Source organism: Carcharhinus amblyrhynchos, chromosome 1, assembly GCF_965287045.1.
Source record: "Carcharhinus amblyrhynchos chromosome 1, sCarAmb.v2.hapA, whole genome shotgun sequence".
Lineage (NCBI taxonomy): Eukaryota > Metazoa > Chordata > Chondrichthyes > Carcharhiniformes > Carcharhinidae > Carcharhinus > Carcharhinus amblyrhynchos.
Genome location: NC_137324.1, coordinates 29,460,230 through 29,483,523, shown reverse-complemented (window position 1 = coordinate 29,483,523; position 23,294 = coordinate 29,460,230). Strand labels below are relative to the sequence as shown.

The window sequence follows — 23,294 nt, the reverse complement described above, 5'->3', positions numbered from 1 at the left end:
ACAAAAGCAAATTGCTAATCTGCTATGAGCTGCATAACCTGTCAGTGAGCCAAGCTTTCAAAACCCACGGCCTCTTCTCTCTTAGGGTAGGAGCAGAGGGGAGATTTATTTTGATTGCAATTTTTAATGGATTTGCAAACATGTTTTGCCAGAAACATGTACTCAATGGAAGCAGTGAAGAGAGGAAAACTGCTCATTGCATTACCAAAATAACTAACACAGCAAACAGGAAACAATCTTCTCCAGTCCCAGAGGATCCAAGCCAGGAAGCCTCCCTCAGCGGCACAGTGGTTAGCGCTGTTGCCTCACAGCACCAGGGACATGGGTTCGATTCTTGGCTTGAGTCACTGTCTGTGTGGAGTCTGCATGTTCTCCCCATCTCTGCGTGGGTTTCCTCCAGGTGCTCTGGTTTCCTCCCACACTCCAAAGATGTGTGGGTTAGGTTGATTGGCCATGCTAAATCGACCATTAATGTCCCCAGATGTGTAGGTTAGAGGGATTAGCGGGGTAAATATGTGGGCTGATGGGGATAAGGTTTGGGTAGGATTACTGTCAGTGCTGACTCGATGGGCCAAATGGCCTCCTTCTGCACTGTAGAGTTTCTATGGTTCTATACATCAGTGCATGCTGTCTGCCTGTTAATGTTTCAATAAGAAATGGGAAATGGCACCATTCAAAATCAACTCACGGGCACCGTGAATCACAATTCACCGCTGAATTTAATGAAAGTATCCTTTAACAACTCCCATTGTCGGTTTTGTTTGAAGCTCACACTTACAAGATTTCTGTCTACACGGGTGATGTCTACAGAGCAGGGACAGACGCAAATGTTTTTCTCACCATCTATGGAGATCTGGGAGACACTGGAGAAAGGAAGTTGAGTAAATCTGAGTCCCACACCAATAAGTTTGAACGAAACCAGGTGAGTGAGAAGCTTCAAACAGCTGTAGCGCATAGCAACCGGGAGTAGGCCATTTGGCCCTCCAACCTGTTCTGCCATTCTATCAGATGGCTGACCTATTCCTCAACTACATTGCCTAGCTCTAACTTTGAGAATGGGTATTGAGAGATATGACAATGGATTAAGAGGGATATGGGCCAAATTTGGGCAAACAGGACTAACTTAGTTGTTTAAAAAAAGGGCAGCCTGGACAAGTTGGGCCAAAGGGCCTGTTTCCATGCTGTAAACCTCTATGACCCTATTACTCTCTGAGAATCAGCTCCCTTGCTCTGAAAAACATTTGAATAGGACTCTTCATATCTCAAAACATGCCAAAGTGATTCACATACCATAATAAATTTCTGAAGGGTCATTACTTTGAGGGGAATTTAGTCTAGCCATTCCTTATTACATCAGTTCAGTTCCACCTGATTCAGTTCCAGCATGAACAAGTGACCATGGAAGATTTCAAATGAACTGTTGCTCTGTAAGCGGTTGATCAGCAATCATCTAGAACGCTGGGCTGGATATACTCGGCCCCGTGGGAACAGAGTCAAAGGAAGAGGAGGCCACGGGGAAAGGGGAAGATGGGACAGGATTGTTCCCTGTTGCATTACTGCCAACAAGGGCTGGTAACTGGAACAGCTGACTGTTCCGTGAAGGAGGGCCCCAGTTAGGGGACATTTTTCACTGTCTTCCCACTGATGGAGTGACCGCCTCTCACCACATGCAGAAAATACCAGCTCATAGAAGCTGCTTTCCTATTGGTGGACCAGGGCTTGGCCATCCAAAACAGAAACTCCATACCCCAATGGCTGGGTGGCATGGAGGAGAGGATGTAATCACAGCTGCCTCCAATTCAGAAGGGGCAATTTTATTTCTGTTCCAGTGTCACTACGGGGTTGGGGCGGGGATGGGGGTGGGGGCAAGTGGGGGGGCCGGATTGTGTCAAAATTATGAGAACCCACAGAATCCTCAAGCAATAGTCTGGCATAGCCATATTCACAGAATCATTTCTTACAAATAATGTCTTAGACTTCTCCATCATCATTTTTGGATATGTGCCATGCCATTTGCCAGACACACCCACCAGAGATGGTGACGGCAGAATGGTACACAGGCAGGAAAGAGAGGCCATGGGAGTCCTCAATATCATGGGAGTTCAGAGCTAAGGGTCATAGCTTGAGGACAATGAGTAAACCTTTTAGAACTGAGGTGAGGAGAAATTTCTTCACCCAGAGGGTGGCGAATGTGTAGAATTCACTACACAGAATGTAGTTGAGGCCAAAACATAGTTTGATTTCAAGAAGAGATTTGATTTAGCTCTTGGGGCTAAAGGAATTAAGGAATATGGGGGGAAGAGGGAATCAGGATATTGAATTCGATGATCAGCCATGATCAAAAGGAATGGCGGAGCAGGCTCATAGGGCTGAATGGCCTACTCCTGCTTCTAGTTTCTATGGAATAGTTTAGTTTAGAGGGTCATTAGATTGGTTCCCCTGGTCGGCGCAACATCGAGGGCCGAAGGGCCTGTACTGCACTATAATGTTCTATGTTCTATGTTCTATATGTTTCGGTATTAAATCCAGACCCCAAGCAGCCGAGGGCATAGAGTCAAACATGGGCTAGGAGACCTCCTGCTGATTGCCACCTGCCACCACCCCTCAGCTCTCCATGGTAAACATCACTTGGAAGAAGCAAAGGTAGCAGGGACACAAACTGTACCCTGGACAAGGGATTTCAATGCTCCTTACCAACTGTGACTTGATTACACTACTGACCGAACCGGCTGGCTCTATAAGCACTGCGACAGGCAGTGAGGGAACTGACAAGAGGGAAATCTTATTTGACCTTGTCCTCACTAGTGTGCTTGTCACAGATGCACCTGTCAATGACAGTGTTACTATAGTCCTTGTGGAGTCATAGCCCTGAATTTAGTGTGGCCAATGCACCATGTCTTTCGGATTGTAGGATTGTGCACAGTAGCAGCTGTGTGTACCATTGAACCACAGAATCCCTACAGTGCAGGAAAAGACCATTTGGCCCATCGAAGTTGCACTCATTCTCCAAATAAGCATCCCACCTTTCACTTCTATTTATATGGGCTTGTGTCTCTGAGTCTCTCTTTTCCAAGGCTGCAGTAAGTGACCTGCTGCAGCATCACAGAATATCTGACTTTGTGTTGGCAGGGTCCATCTGTAGAGTTGAGATCCCACCAGTTTTCTGCTGTAAATGATGGATCCTCAATCCCAGGGAAATGGGTTAGTCAGAGCAGGGTCTGGCGACAAGAGTGTTCCCGCCCCAAAACAATGACAATCCCTCCTCCTTTGACTTAGGGGGTCGTGCTGCTCTCTAAAAACGACGGCTTTGCTAAAATGACTGACCCATCTTGCACCAACAGGTCGACACGTTCACAATAGAAGCTGTAGACCTTGGGCAAATTTTCAAGATCAAGATTCGTCATGACAACACCATGGCAAGTCCTGATTGGTATTTGGAGAAGGTGGAGGTGGTTGATGTAGATTTGGAAGAGAACTACTTATTTACATGTGAGCGTTGGCTTTCCAAGTCCAAGGAGGATAAGAGAATTGAAAGGACACTGTTTGTGAAGGTAATTTGTGCATCAAATGCTTAATATTGTTTCAAATATAGTCACATTAACATCACAAATGTGTGTCATAGGAAAACAGAGAAGGTGCATTCCCTTTTTATTGTGTGTGTATATGTATATATATATATAACATATTTTTGAAATTTTGGATATAAATAAAACTGTTTACACTACATTCAAAAATTTCAAACAGGAGGTCAAAACAAGGAACAGTTATATAATAAATTATAGGCTTTTATCAAAATGCATGAAATACTCATCACAAGATAGACAAACTAGCAGCACCTAGTGAAGGTGGATGGGTTTGATTGTATTACCATTATAGAAATGTGGTTGCAAGGTGGCCAAGGTTGGGAAATAAATATTCCTGGTACTTAACATTTTGAAAACAAAGGAAATATAGGAGGTGTCGCCCTGATACGAAAGGATGGCATTAGAAAAGTAGTGGAAAAGGACTTTGCGTCAGAAAGTGAGGAAATTGATCCAGTGTAAGAGGCAATTCAAGATAACGTAGTAAATTTAAAATTTGGGCGTCACAGATTACCAAAAAAGGAAGATGCGTTCATAAGTGATTATAGAGTAATTTATTAAGAAACAACATTTGAAAGATGATGCAGCAGCTAATAAACAGGTATGCATATAGTATCATAAAATACTACAATGCCATTTGGCCCATCGAGTCTGCACCAACCACAATCCCACCCAGGCCCTATCCCCATAACCCCATGCATTTATTCTAGCTAGTCTCCCTGTGGCACATTACAAGTGAGGGTGTGTTATTGGTCCTGGACAGATGAAACCGATTTCCACAACTGGGAGTGGCAGCCTCTTATTTGTATTTCCTGAAACATTGTGCCCCCGCGACCCCCCCCCCTCCCCCCCCCCTCCCCCCCCCTCCTCTGTGCTCTCTGTTCTCAAGCTAACTGAGGAGCTAGAAAACTCTCCCTTTCAGTCTCCTTCAGTGTGAAGAAGACCGACTGGTTTGGAAAACTTTGAACAATTCAGTCCTCTCCAAAGTAACCTTTTTTCTTCTCCAGAGCCTATTTTTAACTATTTAATTAGGATGGTTGTTTAGTATGGGTCATACAATCCAATCTTATTGGGAGTGTCTGTGCATGGGGCATGTCTTTAGCAGATATAATAAACCTGTGCTGTGTTTTACACCCAGCACCTGCTTTGGAAGCATCTTACTCTGTCTCTAGTGAACTGTCCTAAAACCCAAATTACTGAGAAAATTACCTGGAGAGTAATAATGGGGGGGATCAAATTGGGGTGTGGAAAAAACTGAGGCAATGTGGGAAATTGGTATGGAAAAGTTGGGAGTGTGAAGAGTGATGATGTTGCAGGTAAAGTGTTGGAGTGAATGTTGCCCCAATTTGGATGATCTTTTGCATTTTGTCTCATAGGGTTATGAAGGAGACCGAACAAGTATTCACAGTTCTGCTAAAAGCATGCATGGTTCCTCACTGAGTCTCCGAAATGTCAACAACAGTGCCCTCAACAAGAAGGGTAAACGGAAAAGCATTATTGAAGACACAATTGAGGAAGGACCTAGTAAGAATATTTATCCTTATGGATGTTTGTCCACGCTTGTAGAAATTGGGGGAAAAATTGAAGTCAACCTTCCGATAGGACTTCTGAGATATGAGAAATTCATTTAGCCCTTCCTCCATTCAGTAACATCTATAATGTACCAAAAGTTCATGGATCATTGTCTATAGCTGTCTCATAGTTCTTCTCTTCATCCTTTTTTCTTTCCCAATCATTCCTTTCCTTCGGATCCGAGCAAGCCAACAGCTATAACGAAGAAATATAATCTTCACAACATACAGGGAATGAAGGAATGTGTAGGCCTTGTTGGCCAGCACCACCTGACAATATTGTCATTATTGCCACTTGAATTGCAGTTAATTTTCCATTCCAGAAGAGCACCATATTAACATAATCAATATTTCCTTGAATAATCTACTTAGCACCAGAATCCCATGAGTACAAAGATGTCCAGCTAATGTACCACATATTAGACTTGTTAGCAAAATTGAAGGCTGTGAGGAAAAAATGGGCAGAAGCAGCGAGGATACAAAACTGTGTCAGGAATAGAAAACAGATCACTGTTGTGAATGACTTTTTTTGACTGGAGGAGTTTCCCCAGGTTCAGAGGAGGAACCACTGCAATCATTGTGTAACATTAATGGCTTGAAGTACAGGACACAGTTTCAAAATTTGCAGATGGCACAAAATTGAATATGTGGTAAACAGTAAGGAAGACAATAACTAGCTTCCTGTGTGATGTGGTGATGTCGGTGTTGGACTGGGTGGGCACAGTAAGAAGTCTCACAACACCAGGTTAAAGTCCTTTACCTGGTGTTGTGAGACTAGCTTCAGATAGACATAGGCAGGCTGCTAGAATGGATGGACTCGTGGCTGACATGAAGTGATACATTTTGATACAAGGGGAGACAAAAGAAGCTAAATGGTGCTGTTTTAAAGGGGTACAGAAAGACCTAGACATGTGTCTGCTTAATAAATAGAGGCATTGAATACAAAAGGTAGGAAGTTATGTTGAACCAAATAAAACACCAAATCAGCCCCAGCAGGAGTACTGTGTCCAAGTGCATCGTTTTAGGAAGGTGTGAAAACGGTGGAGCAGATACAGAAGGGATTGACTGGAATTCTTTTTTCATGCAATGTGGGCTGTGCTGGCTAGGCTAGCATTTATTGTCCATCCCTAGTTGCCTTTGAAAAGGTGATGATGAGCTGCCTACTTGAACCACTGCTGTCCATGTGGTGTAGGTATACCTACAGTGCTCTTAGGGAGAGAGTGCCAGGATTTTGAGCCAGCAACAATGAAAGAACAGCGATATATCTCCAAATCAGGATGGTTAAAGGTGTGGATGGGAACTTCCAGTTGGAGGTGTTCCCATGCATCTGCTGTCCTTGTCCTTTTAGGTGTTAGCAGTCGTGAGTTTGGAAGATGCTGCCTAAGGAATTTTGGTGAGTTGCTACAGTGCATCTCGTCGATTGTGCACACTGCTGCCTCTGTTTGCTATTGGTGGAGGAAGTGAATGTTTATGGATGGGGTGCCAATCAAGCAGGATGCTTTGTCTGGGATGGCATTGAGCCTTTTGTGTTGTTGGAGCTGTGTTCATCCATCGTACATTGGAGCACATTCCATCACGCTCTTGACTTATAGATGTTGGACAAGCTTTGGGGAATCTGGAGATGAATTACTAACTGCAGAATTCCCAGTATTCCCACCTTAGATCCAGCTTAGTTTCTGTCAGTCATGCCCCCAAGCTTTTGATAGTGGAGGATTCAGCAATGGTAATGCCATTGAACGTCAAGTATATTTGATTAGATGCTCTCTTGTTGGAGATGGTCTTTGTCTGGAAGTTGTGCTCCTTTGACAGGACTGGAGATGGAAGGGTAAAAGGAAATTTGAAAAGATTTGAGACAGGTGTTTGAATACTTGAGGCATTGAGAGAGAAACATGTAGAAAGCAACTGGAGGGTCCAAATGGATGAACATGCTAGAGATGAAGGGTTAAGGGATTGAGGGAGGAAGTTACTTAAGAATTCAAGATAGAGAAACGTTGATAGATGTGAAATTAGGATTTGAAGACAATGAAGAGAGTGGGAGAAAGTAACCTAAGATGGAAAGTGAAAACACTAAGAAGAAGAGAAAGGAAGAGAAAGGACTCACATTTTGAATATCGAGAGAGAAATACACTGAAGGATAAGAGATGGAGGGAAAGTCAGTGAAGAAGAAACACATTGAATGAGGACACCTGGAGAGATGCACAGTGGAGGCTGAGGAATGGAGAGAGGTGAAAGGTATGAGAAAGAGGGAGAGACACGCTGAACACACTGAGATGGAAGAAGAATGAAAATGAAGAAGAGGAGGAGAGGATATTAATGAGAAATTGAAGGACAGAAACTCAATATTAAAATGCAGAATTAAAAATATGAAGCAGGATATAGATGGACAGAGGGATCATGAGCTTGGAGATAAACTTGCAGGGCTATGGTGATAGAGTGGGAGAATAGGATTGACTGGGAGTTGACTTGATAGGCCACATGGTGGCCTCCTGTACTGTTATGACATTATAGGTCAGATTTTTGGATGGCAGATATTCTAATCTGCCACACAGAGTTTACACAGTAAGAAGTCTTATAGCACCAGGTTAAACTCCAAAACATTTATTTGGTTTTGGAGCACTGCTCCTTCATCAGCAAAGTGTCTTTTGCTTCCAAATAACCCTGTTGGACTTTAACCTGGTGATGTGAGACTTCTTACTGGGTTTACCCCAGTCCAATGCCAGCATCTCCACACACAGAGTCTATTCAGAGCACATTCCCATCGATCGGCTGCCCCACAGCTATATAATGCTTTTTTATTTGTTCATGGGATATGGACATCACTGACTAGACCAGCATTCATTTCCCATCCCTAGAGCAGTTAACAGGCAGCCACATTGCTGTGGCTCTGGAATCACGTGTAGGCCAGACCAAGTAAGCACAGCAGATTTTCTTCCCTGAAGGACATTAATGAACCAGATTGGTTTTTACAACAATGGTTTCATGGTCACAGTGAGGCTTTTAATTCCAGATTTTTATTGAATTCGAATTTCACCATCTGGCATGGCAGGTTTCGAACCCAGGTGCCCAGAGCATTACCCTGGGTTTCTGGACTACTAGTCCAGCAACAATACATTCTATAGGTTTAGAGGGATATGGGCCAATGCAGGCAAATGGGGTTAGCTTAGATGGACATTTTGGTCAGCATGGACCAGTTTGGGCAGAAGGACCTGTCGCCATGATTGTATGAATACCACCACGCTACCGCCTTCCCTATTCCCACTCCTGGCGGGAGTGGAAAATTCCGTTCGTAGTTTGTGGTTCCATAGGGAAAAAAGACAGTGGGAGGAGGAAGCAACCAGGAGATAATGAAGTAACATATTTCCTTCCCTCCTGTCTGTCAACAGCCATTCCATACCACATAACAATTACCACAGGCCAGGAGAAAGATGCTGGTACCAGTAGCCGTGTATATGTGATCATCATGGGGCCCTTGAAGATTCAAACTTCACGAATGTGGCTGGACCTTCCCGTAGGGAAGACTGCATTTCTTCCTGGATCAATGGAAAAGTTCCAGGTGGCGGGGTTGGATGTTGGAGAGATTAAGAAAATTGAGGTGAGCTTAGATGAGTGATTACTCTATCCCAGTATATTAGCTCTGTCCAGCAACCACCGTGTTCCTGTCACCACAGGAATGAGTTATCAGACACAAGACCCATTTGTCTCATTGGTCTAATGAGTTTCTGGATTTGTTCATATATTTCAAATATCCACAAACATCTGACGGGGAATGAAATCAAGAATTTTAAATTTATCTTGCAGTTATTTTGAAGTGCTCCAGTTCGTTCCACCTTGTGTCAAAGTGCAATTATAATCTTGCAGTTATATAGGGACCAGCTGCCTTCTGGTACATCATCATGTGATCACTCTTCATATACTCAGGTAGGCACCAAGTTTAGGAACACAGAACATAGGAGCAGGAGTAGGCCGTTCAGCCTCTCAAGCTGCTCCACCATTCAATTCCATAATGACTTTTCTTCTACATCAAGGCCATTTTCCTGTGCTATCCTCATATCCCCTGATATCTTTAATATCTAGAGACCTGTCAACGTCAGTCTTGAACATACTCAATGACTAAGCCTCCCACAGTCTTCTGGGGCAGAGGATTCCAAAGATTCTCCACACTCACACTGAAGAAATTACTCCTCATCCCTGTCCTAAATGGCCTGCCTCTCAATCTGAGACTGATTCCAGACACTCCCCAGCCAGGGGCAACATCTGTCCCACAGCAACCCTGTCAAGCCCTGTAAGAACCTTGTATGCTTCAGCAAGCTATTATGGACAGCATCACAACTGGTTCCCGCGATGTCTTCATCTGGCTTCAACAAGATGTCTGAAAGGGTGGTAGAGGCAGGAACCCTTACAACATTTAAGAAGTATTTAGATGAGCACTTTAAATGCCGAAGCATACAAGGCTACAGGCCAAGGGCTGGAAAATAGGTTTAGGATATATAGGTGCTTAATGGCCAGACGAAGGGTCTCTTTCCATCCTGTAAGACTCTATGACTGCCTCTCATTGTTGGCCCATTAATCTTTCTCAGGAGGCTATGGATTCTCACTTCAGAGACATGGGCTGGAAATCTACCACTTTTGCCTGCCACGGCATTGGGCAGACAAGGGTCCAACAGCGGAAATCTCCATTGATCACGGGCAGGAATTTCCAGTCCTGCCTGAGCAAGGCCATAAAATCCCACCCAAGGACACTAAATCCAGGCTGACGTTCCAGTGCAGTGCTGAAGAAATGCTGCATAGTCAGAGGTGCCTTCGTTCAGATGAAATACCAAAACAAGGTCCTAAATTCTCTCTCAGGTAGACACATATGACCCCTATGTCACTATTAATGGAAGAGCGCAGTAGTTTTCCAGGTCACATTGCTGGGCATCAACTGACTGTTATGTTTCCTACATTACAAGATGACTAAGTTTCAAAAGCACTTAAACAATGTACTGCAAACACTGGAAATCTGAACTCACGAAAAGAAAATGTTGTAATGCTCTGTAGGTCGGACAGCATCTGAGAGAGAGGGAAGCAAAGGACTTGGCCAGAATTCTCCAGTTGTTCATACCCCGCCACTGCTGCCAGCGAGGATGGAGAATTTGGCGCTCAGCCAAACCTTCGTTCACTGCAGCAGGACAGGAGAATGCAGTTGGCATGATCAGTCAGAGAATCCTGCCCCTTGAGTTGAAAGGTCATGGACCTGAACCATTAATGCTGTTTATCTCTCTACAGATGCTGCATACCAACTGAGTATTTCCAACATATGCTATTTTTATTGGCTGCAAAGCCTTTGGGATGTCCTGAGGAGCAGAAAGGTGCTAAATAAATGCCTTTCCTTCCCCTTCCTTTTACATCTACAATTCTGTCTTGATCCCTAACCGTGTTTGGTTCCCTCTGAACAGCTGGGTCACGACGGTGCCACTCCAGAGAGCTGCTGGCTGGTGGACGAGCTAGAAATCACCGTGCCGACCAAAGGCATCATGTATGTCTTTCGGTGCAAATGCTGGCTTGCCAAAGACCGAGGTGATGGGCTGACGGCACGGGTGTTCAGTATCCTCGATGCAGAAGCTATCCAAATTGGGCAGAAGGTAGGAACTGCTCCACTCCTTCCTGCAAGGTGCCAAAAATCTGGCACAATCAGATGGATTTGAATGTGTTTAGTTTGGGAATAGGGGATGAATGAGAATAAGTAAGTGTCAGGGTGGCACGGTGGTTAGCATTGCTGCCTCACAGCGCAAGGAACCCAGTTCAATTCCCGGCTTGGATCACTGTCTGTGTGGAGTTTGCACATTCTCCCCATGTCTGTGTGGGTTTCCTCCGGGTGCTCTGGTTTCCTCCCACAGTCTGAAAGATGTGCAGGTTAAGTGCATTGGCCATGCTAAATTCTCCATCCGTGTACCCGAACAGGCACCGGAGTATGGTGACTAGAGGAATTTCGCAGTAACTTCATTGCAGTATTAATGTAAGTCTACTTGTGACACTAATAAATAAACTTTAAACTTAAGTTGGTATGGAAAGAAAAGCAGAAAGAGCACAGAAAGGGAATTGATAAAATAGGAGCAGCGTGAAAGTGGACTGGAATAGTAATCAGTAATGAAAGTGTGTATGATAAACAGGATGGAAAATGGGAATCCAGGTCAAAATGATGAATTGGATCAAGCAGAAAGGATGGAAATAGGAATTGGATTTTTAATTTTGAATTCCTTGGTTGTGTGTGGCATTTGTTTAGAGTTGACAATAAATATGTCGTTGAACAGATCTGTTATGAAGTAATCGTGGTTACCGGTGACACCCCAAATGGTGGGACTGATGCCAATATTTACATGTCCGTCTTTGGAGCCCATGGGACCACAGAGGAGATGCTGCTCGATAAAAATGGGGACAGGTGGGTTTTAATTCCAAAGTGATTTCAGAAGTCCTGGGTCTCTTGTCTGTCGTTCCTTCATCTAGTGATCTTCAGTGTTAAAGTTTGGTGCATCTATTGTTTACCCTTGTGTAGGGTGTGGGCATCACTGTTTAGACCAGTATTTATTGTCCATTCTTAATTGCCCTTGAGAAGGTGGTTGTGAGCTTCCTCCTTGAACCGCGGCAGTCTCTGTGGTGTAGGTACACCCCTACTGCTGATGGGAGAGAGTTCCAGGAGTTTGACCCAGTGGCAGTGAAGGAACAGCAGCACTACAGATTGGGAATCACCAGGCCCACTAGCCCCCTGGTGGAATTCCATTGACTTCCCTTGAATTGTGCATGGGCACAAGTGCGGGTCCTGACAAACAGGAACCTGGCGCCTTGGACTCCAAACGGGGAGGTGTAGCTATGTGTCCTTCTGCCACTGCCAGAGGGAGGGTCAGAGGAAGGGATCCCCCAAAGAACCTGGTGGTTGTGTGAACCATCAATAGCAGCCAAATTATATATAACCATAATCTGTAACCTCGTGGCCCGGCATATTCCCCACTCTACCATTACCGCCAAGCCAGGGGATCAACCCTAGTTCAGTGGAGAGTGCAGTAGGGCATGTCAGGAGCAACACCAGGCATATCTAAAAATGAAATGTCAACCTGGTGAAACTTCAACACAGAATTACTTGCATGCCAAACAATATAAGCAGCAAGAAACAGACAGAGTCAAGTGGTTCCATAACCAATGGATCAGATCTAAACTCTAAAGTCCTTCTACATCCAGTCATGAGCAGTGGTGGACAATTAAACAACTCACTGGAGGAGGAGGCCCCACAAATATCCCCATCCTCAATGATGAGCACATCAGCAAAAGATAAGACTGAAACATTTGCAGCAAGCTTCAGCCAGAAGTGGATGATCCATCTCAGCCTCATCTGATGGTCCTCAGCATCTCAGATGTTAGCCTTCAGTCAATTCAATTCACTCCATGTAATATCAAGAAACAGTTGGAGGTACTGGATACTGCAAGTGCTATAAGTCCTGACAATATTCAGGAAATCGTATTCAAGACAACATAATTAAGGACCCCGTGCACCCCGGACATTCTCTCTTTCACCTTCTTATGTCAGGAAAAAGATGCAAAAATCTGAGGTCACGTACCAACCGACTCAAGAACAGCTTTTTCCCTGATGCCGTCAGACTTTTGAATGAACCTACCTTACATTAAGTTGATCTTTCTCTAACCCTAACTGACTGTAACACTATGATCTGCACTCTCTCCTTTCCTTCTCTATGAACGGTAAGCTTTGTCTGTATAGCACACAAAAAAACAATACTTTTCACTGTGTACTAATGCATGTAACAATAATAAATCAAATCAAATCAAAGTCCAAAGATGTGCAGGTTAGGTAGATTGGCCATGCTAGATTACCCCTAGTGTTAGGGGGTTAGTAAGGTAAATATGTGGGGTTACAGGAATAGAGCCTGGGTGGGATTGTGGTTGGTGCAGAGTCAATGGGCCAAACGACCTCCTTCTGCACTGTAGGGATTCTATGATTCTATGACTTGTGCTCCAGAACTTGCCGCACCCCTAGCCAAGCTGTTCCAGCACAACTGGCATCTACCTGACAATATAGAAAACTGTTCAGGTATGTCCTGTACACAAAAAGCAGGACAAACCCAACCCAGCTAATTGCCACCCCATAAACCCACTCTTGATCTTCATTTAAGTGATGGCGGGATCATCAATAATGCTATCAAGCAACTTACTCAGCAATAACCTGCCCACTGACATCCAATTTGGATTCTGCCAGGGTCATTTGCTCATGACCTCATTACAGCCTTGGTCCAAACATGACCAAAAGAGCTGAACTCCAGAGGTAGAAACATAGAAACTGCAGCGGTTCAAGCGGGTAGCTCACCACCACCTTCCCAAGGGCAATTAGGGATGGGCAATAAATGTTGACCTAGCCAGCGAAGTCTACATTGCATGAAAATTTTTTGAAATGGTTTATAAACAAAATGTGAGCGCATGGGATTGGGGGTAATATACTGAGATGGACTGAGAACTGGTTGACTGACACAAAATGAAGAGAGGAATAAGCAAACCATTTTCAGAATGATAGGCTGTTACCGTGGGATATTGCAAGACCACAGCCGTTCACAATCTATATCAATGATTTCAATATGGAGATCAAATATAATATTTCCAAAGTTTCTGATGACACAAATCTAGGTGGAAATGTGAGTTGTGTGGAAGACTTAGAGGCATGAAGGGGATTTGGACAGACTAAGTGAGTGGGCAAGAACATGGCAGATGGAATATGATATGAATAATTGTGAAGTTATCTACTTTGGTAGGAAAAAAAGAAAATGGTGAGGGATTGGGAAGTGTTGATGTCCAAAGGGGCCTAGCTGCCCTTGTTCATTAGCCATTAAAAATGAACCTGCAGGTGGAGCAAGCAAATAGGAAGTTAAATTGTATGCTAGCCTTTATTGCAAGAGGGTTTGAGCACAGGAGTAAAGATGTCAGCCAGGGTTCTCCAGCCATTCATGCCAGCAGCATTCTCCAGTGCAACGGCAATGTGCACCCCGCCTGTAAGTTTCCTGCTGCTATGAGATGATAGTGGTGAGACCAGAGAATCCCGTCATTAACAAACAGCATGCCGCTTCCCACCAATGGAAAACACGTGGCTGGGAGGCTGGAGAATTTCACCCATCTTGCTGCAATTGTATAGAGCCTATGGGCGAGACTTTCTGGCCTTGCTCGCCCCAAAAGATGGAACATCTCGCCGATGTCAACTGACTTGTATAGTGGGCAGGACAATAAACTTCTGGCCCATATGTGCATATAGATATGTGTGTGTGCAATTTTGATCTCCATGTTGAAGGAGCACTTGCCAAAGAGGAAAGGCAACCGAGCTTTATCAGATTAATCCCTGGGATGGTGGGATTGTCTATGAGCAGAGATTGAAGAAACAGGGCCAGTATTAACTTGAGTTTCAAAGAATGAGAGGTGATCTCATTGAAGATTATAAAATTCTTACAGGGCATGGCAAAGTAGATATAGACAGGAGGTTTCCGCTGGCTGGTGAGTCTAAAGTCAAGGGGACTCCATCTCAGAATAAGGAACAGGGCATTTAAGATTGAGATCTGGAAGAATTTCTTCACTCAGAAGGTGGTGTATCATTGGAATTATTTACTCCAGAGGGCTGTAGAAACTCAATCACTGAGTATTGATAGGTTTCTGGATACGAATGACATCAAAGGTTAAGGAGATAGTGGGAAAAATGACCCAACAGCCATGATCTGATTGAATGACGAAACAGAGTAGACAAGCTGAATGGCATGTTCCTTTGTCCCTAATGTGTCAGGATGACTCTGGGTCATATTAATGATGTGAGATAGGAAATGGACGCTGTCAGGAAGCCCCTGCCACGATGGATTAATATGGTATTTGTTTGTATCTATATTTCTTTGGTTTGATTTATTATTGTCACATGCATTAGTATTCAGTGAAAAGTATTGTTTCTTGCGCGTAATACAAAGTATACCATTCATAGAAAAGGAAAGGAGAGAGTGCAGAATGTAGTGTAATGGTCATAGGTTGGATGTAGAGAAAGATCAAGTTAATGCAAGGTAAGTCTATTCAAAAGTCTGACAGCAGCAGGGAAGAAGCTGTTGTTGAGTTGGTTAGTACATGACGTCAGACTTTCGTATCTTTTTCCCGACAGATGAAGGTGGAAGAGAGAATGTCCGGGGTGCGAGGAGTCCTTAATTATGCTGGCTGTGGGAAGTGTAGACAGGTCAATGGATGGGAGGCTGGTTTGCATGATGAATTGGGCTACATTCATAACCTTTTGTAGTTCCTTGCTGTCTTAGGCAGAGCAGGAGCCATATCAAGCTGTGGTACAACCAGAAAGAATGCTTTCTGTGGTGCATCTGTAAAAGTTGGTGATAGCCATAGCTGACATGCCAAATTTCCTTAGTCTTCTGAGAAAGTAGAGGCATTTTTGGGCTTTCTTAACTATAGTGTCGGCATGGGGGACCAGGACAGATTGTTGGTGATCTGGACACCCAAAAACTTCAAACTCTCGACCCTTTCTACTTCATCCCTATTGAAGTAAACAGGGGCATGTTCTCCTTTATGCATCCTGAAGTCGATGACAATCTTCTTCATTTTGTTGACATTGAGGGAGAAATTATTGTTGCCGCACCAGTTCGCCAGATTCTCTATCTCATTCCTGTACCCTGTCTCATCATTGATTGAGATCCGACCCACCTCAGTGATGTCATCAGCAAACTTGAAAATCAAATTGGAGGGAATTTGGCCACACAGTCATAGGTGTATAAGGAATATAGTAGGGAGCTGAGAATTCAGTTTTGTGGGGCACCAGTGTTAAGCATGATTGTGGAGGAGGTGTTGATGCTTATCCTTACTGATTGTGGTCTGTGAGTTAAGAAGTTTGGGATCCAGTCACAAAGGGAGGTGCCAAGGCCCAGGCCACAGAATTTGGAGGTGAGTTTCGTGGGAATAATAGTGTTGAAGGCTGAGCTCTAGTCAATGAATAGGTGTCCTTGTTATCTAGGTGTTCCAGTGTTGAGTGCAGGGCCAGGAACATGGTGTCTGCTGTGGACTTGTTGCGGCAGTAGGCAAACTGTAGTGGATCCAGGTAGTCTGGGAGGCTGGAATTAATTTGTGCCATTGCCAGCCTTTCGAAGCTCTTCATAATGATGGATGTCAGAGCCACTGGATGATCATTATTCAGGCTCGCTGCTTGGTTTTTCTTAGGTATCGGGACGATGGTCATTTTCTTGAAGCAGATAGGGATCTCAGATTGTTGTAAAGAGAAGTTGAAGATGTCTGTGAATACCCCCGCCAGCTGATCTGTGCAGGATCTGAGTGCTCGTCTGGGTATCCTATCCGTGATTCTGTGATTCTTTTGTGTGTTAGGTGTCAGTTTGGTGTCTGCACTGGCACTGTTCTGGTACATTTACATCTTGCCCAGCAGTGGGAGCTTTCCAGTACCACTCATGGTGTAGCAGGCACAGCATGAAATTGAACAACTGAGTCCAGTCGCTTTCCCTTGGAGAGGTATCTTTCCAGCCTCTCCTCATCAACATCAGCTCAGAACTCAGCAATTTTCCCCTCTGAGTTCAAGACCCAAATACTGTGAACTCCTATCAAGATGGCAACTGAGATTGAGGGAGTTGGATGCAGCATGGAAGGTGACAATAGAACTTCAGCAGGCAGAAAGACTCTAAGATGGCAGGTCATGCCCCCAGTAAGTCTCAGCGGGGCCCAAGGATGAGACAGGTGACTGAGTGTACGCCAAATTTGAGGGAGAGCAGACCTCTGTTCAGTGCCCTCCCACATTCTGCTGCATGTTGTTGGCAATGGTACAGCGAGCCCAGTCTACCACCACCTCTCTCCATGTCTTTACAGGGATTGGCAAGAGTAGTGAGGAAATGGGATGGGAGGCTGGGCTTTGCCTTCCCCAACTCCTCTGCAGAATGTACATATGATGGTTGGGGCTACACAGTGGGTAGCACTGCTGCCTCTCAGCGCTAGGGACCTGGATTCAGTTCCTGGCTTGGTTCACTGTCTGTGTGGAGTTTGCATGTTCTCCTCGTGTCTGTGTGGGCTTCCTCCAGGTGCTCCGGTTTCATCCCACATTCTGATTACTGGTTAGGTGCATTGACCAGAACAGGCACTGGAGTGTGGCGACTAGGGGATTTCCACAGTAACTTCATTGCAGTGTTAATGTAAGCCTCATTTGTGACTAATGAATAAATAAACTTTTACTTTAAGAAAGGAATGATTGGCAGAGATCCCAGCAGGAGAGGGAGGGATAACATTGAGGTCGGAGCAGCGGGACCTGAGTAAGCCTCATCTCTCCATTTTCCTGCTATTTCTGCCATTACCCCACTGGATTTTGGTGAGGATCCCACTGGATTTTGGTGTTCAGCCCGGATCTCAGGAACCATCCATCCAGATGAAAGATTATCTCCTAGCCAACGTCAATAGCTCACATCAGTGTGATTATTAATTCCTGCTGTTAATACTGCTGCTTCTCAGATTGATCCATAATGCATTTACTTTCCAGGTTTGAGAGAGGCCAAGAGGACACCCTCAACATGCTGATTGCAGATATTGCTCCCCTCCGGAAAATAAGGATCCGCACTGACGCCAAAGGATGTCGTCCTGACTGGTTCCTGGATGAGGTAATGCTGGGGTTAGAAGTTTGATCCTGAACTGAAGAGAAGGCAGCAGGGAGGGCAAGAGGGATCATGGTGGGAGTTGATGGGGGATATAGAGATATACTATTTCTTCTGGTGGAAAAGTTCACAACAATGAGCATCAGTTTAAAATTGGAATTAAGCCATTCGGGGATGATGTCAGGAAGAATCTCTTCACCCCAAAGGTTTGCTGACAACACCAACATAGTGGGTTGAATCTCAAACAACGATGAGACAGAGTGCAGGAATGAGGTAGAGAATCTGGTGAACTGATGCAGCAACAATAATCTCTCCCTCAATGTCAGCAAAATGAAGGAGATGGTCATCAACTTCAAGAAGCCTAAAGGAGAACATACCCCTGTCTACATCAATGGGGACAAAGTAGAAAGGGTCGAGAGCTTCAAGTTTCTGAGTTTCCAGATCACCATCAATCTGTCCTGATCCCCTCATGCCGATACTATAGTTAAGAAAGCCCACCAACGCCTCGACTTTCTCAGAAGACTAAGGGTATTCGGCATGTCAGCTATGACTCTTGCCAACTTTTACAGATGCACCATAGAAAGCATTCTTTCTGGCTGTATCACAGCTTGGTATAGCTCCTGCTCTGCCCAAGACTGCTGGGAACTACAAACGGTCGTGAATGTAGCCCAATCTATCACACAGACCAACCACCTACCCATTGACTCTGTCTACACTTCCCACTGCCTCAGCAAAACAGCCAGCATAATTAAGGACCCCACACACCCCAGACATTCTCTCACCCACCTTCTTTCGTCCGGAAAAAGATATAAAATTCTGAGATCACCTACCAACGAACTCAAGAACAGCTTCTTCCCTATGCTGTCAGACTTTTGAATGGGCCTACCTTGCATTAAGTTGATCTTTCTCTACACCCTAGCTGTGACTATAACACTACATTCTGCACTCTCTCATTTCCTTCACAATGAATGGTATGTTTTGTCTGTTTAGCGCACAAGAAACAATAATTTTTACTGCATGTTAATATATGTGACAATAATAAAGCAAATCAAATCAAAATCAAAAGGATCTGGAAGTGGTGAGAGAAGGGTGAGATGATGATAATGTCTTCAATGAGCGAGGGAAGAAAGCAGACTCTGTTTTTTTCCAATCCACATGCATGGATTCTTTTCCTTCTTTTAGATTATCATGGTGAACCAATCCACGAGGGAAGTGACCACATTTACCTACAATGACTGGCTCTCAAAGACACGGGGTACCAAGATGTCAACTACCTGTGAGCTGGCAGCAGTGATCGAGGATGAGGAGATGGTGGAGAAAACAACCTACACTATCGCTGTAAAAACCAGTGACATTTCAGGTTGGTCAGAGTACATTCTGTTGGGGTTCACCATTAAACATTGGAGATCGGCAGTGGCAACTCAATGTCATCATAGAGTGTAAGAAGCCATTGTACACCAGCCTGTAACCCATTCCTGGATATCTGTATAAAACAAAGTTCAACTCAAGAGATGAGACCAGAATTTTACCAGCACACCCACCCCAGTTCCAGGGACCACCGAGGCTCAGAGAATGGCATTCTCCGTTGGCCTTAGGTGGACATGCCAGTAGAATTCCGCCCTCTGAATGCAAATTCCACATTGGTAAACTGTAAGATTGCAGTCAATAGAATGTCGAGGTTTTCTCTCACACTTCCCCCATCTTAGTGGGGTTTCATCACCACAAGATTCCTTCCATCTGTTCTCCAACCTCCTGCGTCCTGCTGCTGACACACACACATGCACACACACACACACGTACACATAGACACGTACACACACACACACACACGCACACACACGTACACACATAGACACACACACGTACACACATAGACACACACATGTACACATATAGACACAGACATACACACATACATATGCACACACACACACACACACAGACATGTACACACTTATGCTTATACACACACACATACTCACACAAGCACACACACACAAACTCACGCACGCAGACACTCCAATACCCACCCACACACATGTACACGTGCACACACACACAGTCAAACTCTCATGCATGCACACACTCACAACACGTATACACACACATACACACGTGCGCACACACACACACGCACACTCACATTGAGGCACACACACACGCACACAGACACCCACACACATGTACTCTCTCTCTCTCTCACACACACAGTCTGTTGGAAAGGTTAATGTCATGGAGAGCACAGCATGAAGCCAGTGATTTATCTGAGATTCCGATAATTCCATTCAATAATTCTGGAACTGGTGCCTTCCCAACTGTTTCCAGCCCTGTGGATGGTGTTCCTTGTGTAGAACGGATCAGCAGGATGCTGGAAAACAGTGTCTGGTTCCTGAAGCAGGTGCAGAACATTTACTTGTGTGTATTATGCAAGATTGTGCCCCTTACATTTCGACAATGACCTTTAAAAGTCATCTCCACCCAGCCCCTTCTCGGTCACTGCCAGGACATTCCCACACAAAGGGTGGGATTTTCCAGCCATGCACACCCCAAGACTGGAAAATCCCACCCGAGGTCAGCAGACCTTTGCATGATCTGTGTCCCGCCCACTACAGTTCCCATGGCGGGTGAGATGGGAAAACTCCACCCAAGGTCACTGACTTGAGTAATCCATCAATATAATAAGATGAATCTGCCTTCCCTCCACTCATGGTGCATTCTTTGTTTGCCAAATTCTTTGTTTGCCAAATTTCCTTCTTATTAATCATAGAATCCCTACAGTGTGGAAGGAGGCCATCTGGACCATCGAGTCTGCACCAACAACGATCCAGTCCAGGCCCTAGCCCCACAACCCCACATTTTTACCCCTCTAACTCCCTAACTTGTGCATCCTGGAACATACTAAGGGGCAATTTAGCATGGCCAATGCACCTAACCCACACATCTTTGGAGGAAACCCACACAGGCATGGTGAGAATGTGCACACAGACCACACAGACAGTGACCCAAGCTGGGAATCGAACCCAGGTCCCTGAGCTGTGAGACAGCAGTGCTTACCACTGTGTCACACTAACTCTTGGATGGGAAAGTAGGAGGTTACGTATGTGCAATTTTTTGATAAATCTCCCACTGTGTAGAAGGCCAAGCTGTGGCATTAGTGAGAGGAACTGAAGAGGTTTATTTCAGAATTCAAATTTGACCATCTACTGTGGTGAGGTTTGAACATGCAACCCCAGAGCATTGCTTTGGGTTTATGGTTTACCTGTTTAGTGACCTATACCACTAGGCCACAAAAGGAACTGAGAAACCTGCAGTATTGCCTGCTCAGTTACGTTGCACTTAATTGGGATGATAGGACTGGAATCCCTACGTGCTGAATGGCCTCACGCAAAGGTGGATTTTAAGAACATAAGAACATAAGAAATAGGAGCAGGAGTAGGCCATCTAGCCCTTCGAGCCTGCCCCGCCATTCAATAAGATCATGGCTGATCTGTCGTGGCTCAGTTCCACTTTCATCGGTTTACAAACGTATGATGTAGCAAGTGTAAATACATTGTCTGGAAGCCAACAAAAGGATGTTTTCATAAGGTTACACCTCAGCTGTGAAAGTCACAGAGTTGTCGCAGTGGAGAAAGCCATTCAGCCCATCGTGTGGAGTGAAGCCTTCACCTAGTTCCCTTCTCGGCCCTTTGTTACATAACCCTGCACAGTCTTCCTTTTCAGATAACAGTCTAATTCCTGTCAGAGTGCCTCAGTTGAACCTGCCTCCACCACACTCTAAGACAGTGCATTCCAAACCCTAAACACTCGCTGCATGAGGAAGTTTCCCCTCATGTCACTATTGCTTCTTTTTACCACTTAACTTTAAACCTGTGTCACACAAGTCTCCATCCCACAGCAAGGAGATGTCCTTGTATGTATTCAGTTGACTGGCACAGGGTGTATTTAGTGGTTAGCACTGCGGCTTCACAGCACCAGGGACTTGTGTTCGATTCCCAGCTTGGGTCACAATCTGTATGGAGTCTGCACGTTCTCCCCGTGTCTGTGTGGGTTTCCTCCAGGTGCTGCAGTTTCCTCCCACATTCTGAAAGACGTGCTGGTTAGGTGCATTGACCCAAACAGGCTCTGGAGTGTGGCGACTAGGGGAATTTCACAGTAACTTCATTGCAGTGTTAGTGTAAGCCTTATTTGTGGCTAATAAGTAAACTTTACCTTACTTTTTACCTTTCTGTCTGTTGAACCCAGGGGCAGGAACTGATGCCAATGTATTCCTCATCATCTTCGGAGAACATGGTGACACTGGCACCCTGGCATTGAAGCAGTCTAACAATTCCAACAAGTTTGAACGGAAATGCACAGACACTTTCAAGTTCACGGATATGTTGAGCCTGGGAGATCTGGCTAAAGTCCGGGTATGGCACGACAATAAGGGTAGGTTAATGCTGTGAGTGCATGAAAAGCATCTGTCAATAAGTTTACTTCTTATTGATTTTTCGCCTTTCTTTCTTCACTAATTTGGCTTTCTTTTTACTCTCAATGTCAGGAAGGTGGGAACAAACTTTTGGTCAGACTTTTCGAGGCCTTGTACTGACAAAAAGGCCTCAGTGAGTCTGACAAATTATTATAAAATCATGGTGCACTTACCCTGATGACTGGATGAGAAAGTAGGAGGCTATGCATGTGCCATTTTCTGATAAATTTCCCATTGTCATAGTCATAGAGTCATAGAGGTTTACAACATGGAAACAGGCCCTTCAGCCTAACTTGTCCATGCTGCCCCTTTTTTAAACAAAGAACAAAAACAGCCCGGGAAACAGGCCCTTCGGCCCAACAAGCCCGCGCCGCCATTTTAACATTTCCAGCCCCCCCTCCACCCATGACCCTTATCTATTGTTTATGGCATTCCACATTGAGGGAAACTAATTTAGGGACAATTTATTACCTCCAATCAGCCTAATAGCACATCTTTGGGGTGTGGGAGGAAACCGGAGCACCCGGAGAAAACCCACGCAAGCACGGGGAGAATGCGCAAACTCCCACAGACACTGGCCCAAATCCATGTAACTGCACAGCAAACAGTGATAGTCACTGAGCTGTCGTCTTGCCCAGCATCTGGTCCAGTTTAAACACACACTAACGACATGAAGCACTAAGCTACTCTCGAACATTCAAGAGCAGCCCAAGTACGACCCATCGCGTGTATGCCCCTCGTTGGACAACAAGGCGGACCGACTTAAAACCTGTGAATTAAAAGAGAAAAACATTATTATCATACCACATCCTTTTACATTACCAGGGGCGTACCAATGCTAATGAACCTTATTTAAAACAATCTCCTATATCCTCCCATCTCCAAACCACTCATGTTCCTGTCTAAGTTACTCTTAAACAACTCCAGCGTGCCTGCCTCCACCACCTTACTTGGCAGAGCATTCCATACCCCCACTACCCTCTGTGTGAAAAACCTCCCTCTAATATCTGTGTTATACCTCTCCCCC

At 44.8% G+C, this 23,294-nt stretch overlaps 1 protein-coding gene across 1 annotated transcript in view; it reads left to right on the top strand.

Moving 5' to 3' along the window:
* The window catches only part of loxhd1a (lipoxygenase homology PLAT domains 1a), a 217,640-nt gene that overhangs the window by 181,664 nt on the left and 12,682 nt on the right, over positions 1 to 23,294 (top strand). The window contains exons 34-42 of the mRNA XM_080204031.1: positions 768 to 922; positions 3,342 to 3,551; positions 4,958 to 5,105; positions 8,536 to 8,744; positions 10,588 to 10,773; positions 11,443 to 11,570; positions 17,688 to 17,805; positions 18,982 to 19,159; positions 22,042 to 22,227. Of these exons, the coding sequence (XP_080060157.1) occupies positions 768 to 922; positions 3,342 to 3,551; positions 4,958 to 5,105; positions 8,536 to 8,744; positions 10,588 to 10,773; positions 11,443 to 11,570; positions 17,688 to 17,805; positions 18,982 to 19,159; positions 22,042 to 22,227 (1,518 nt within the window). The remainder of the gene's footprint in view (positions 1 to 767; positions 923 to 3,341; positions 3,552 to 4,957; positions 5,106 to 8,535; positions 8,745 to 10,587; positions 10,774 to 11,442; positions 11,571 to 17,687; positions 17,806 to 18,981; positions 19,160 to 22,041; positions 22,228 to 23,294) is intronic.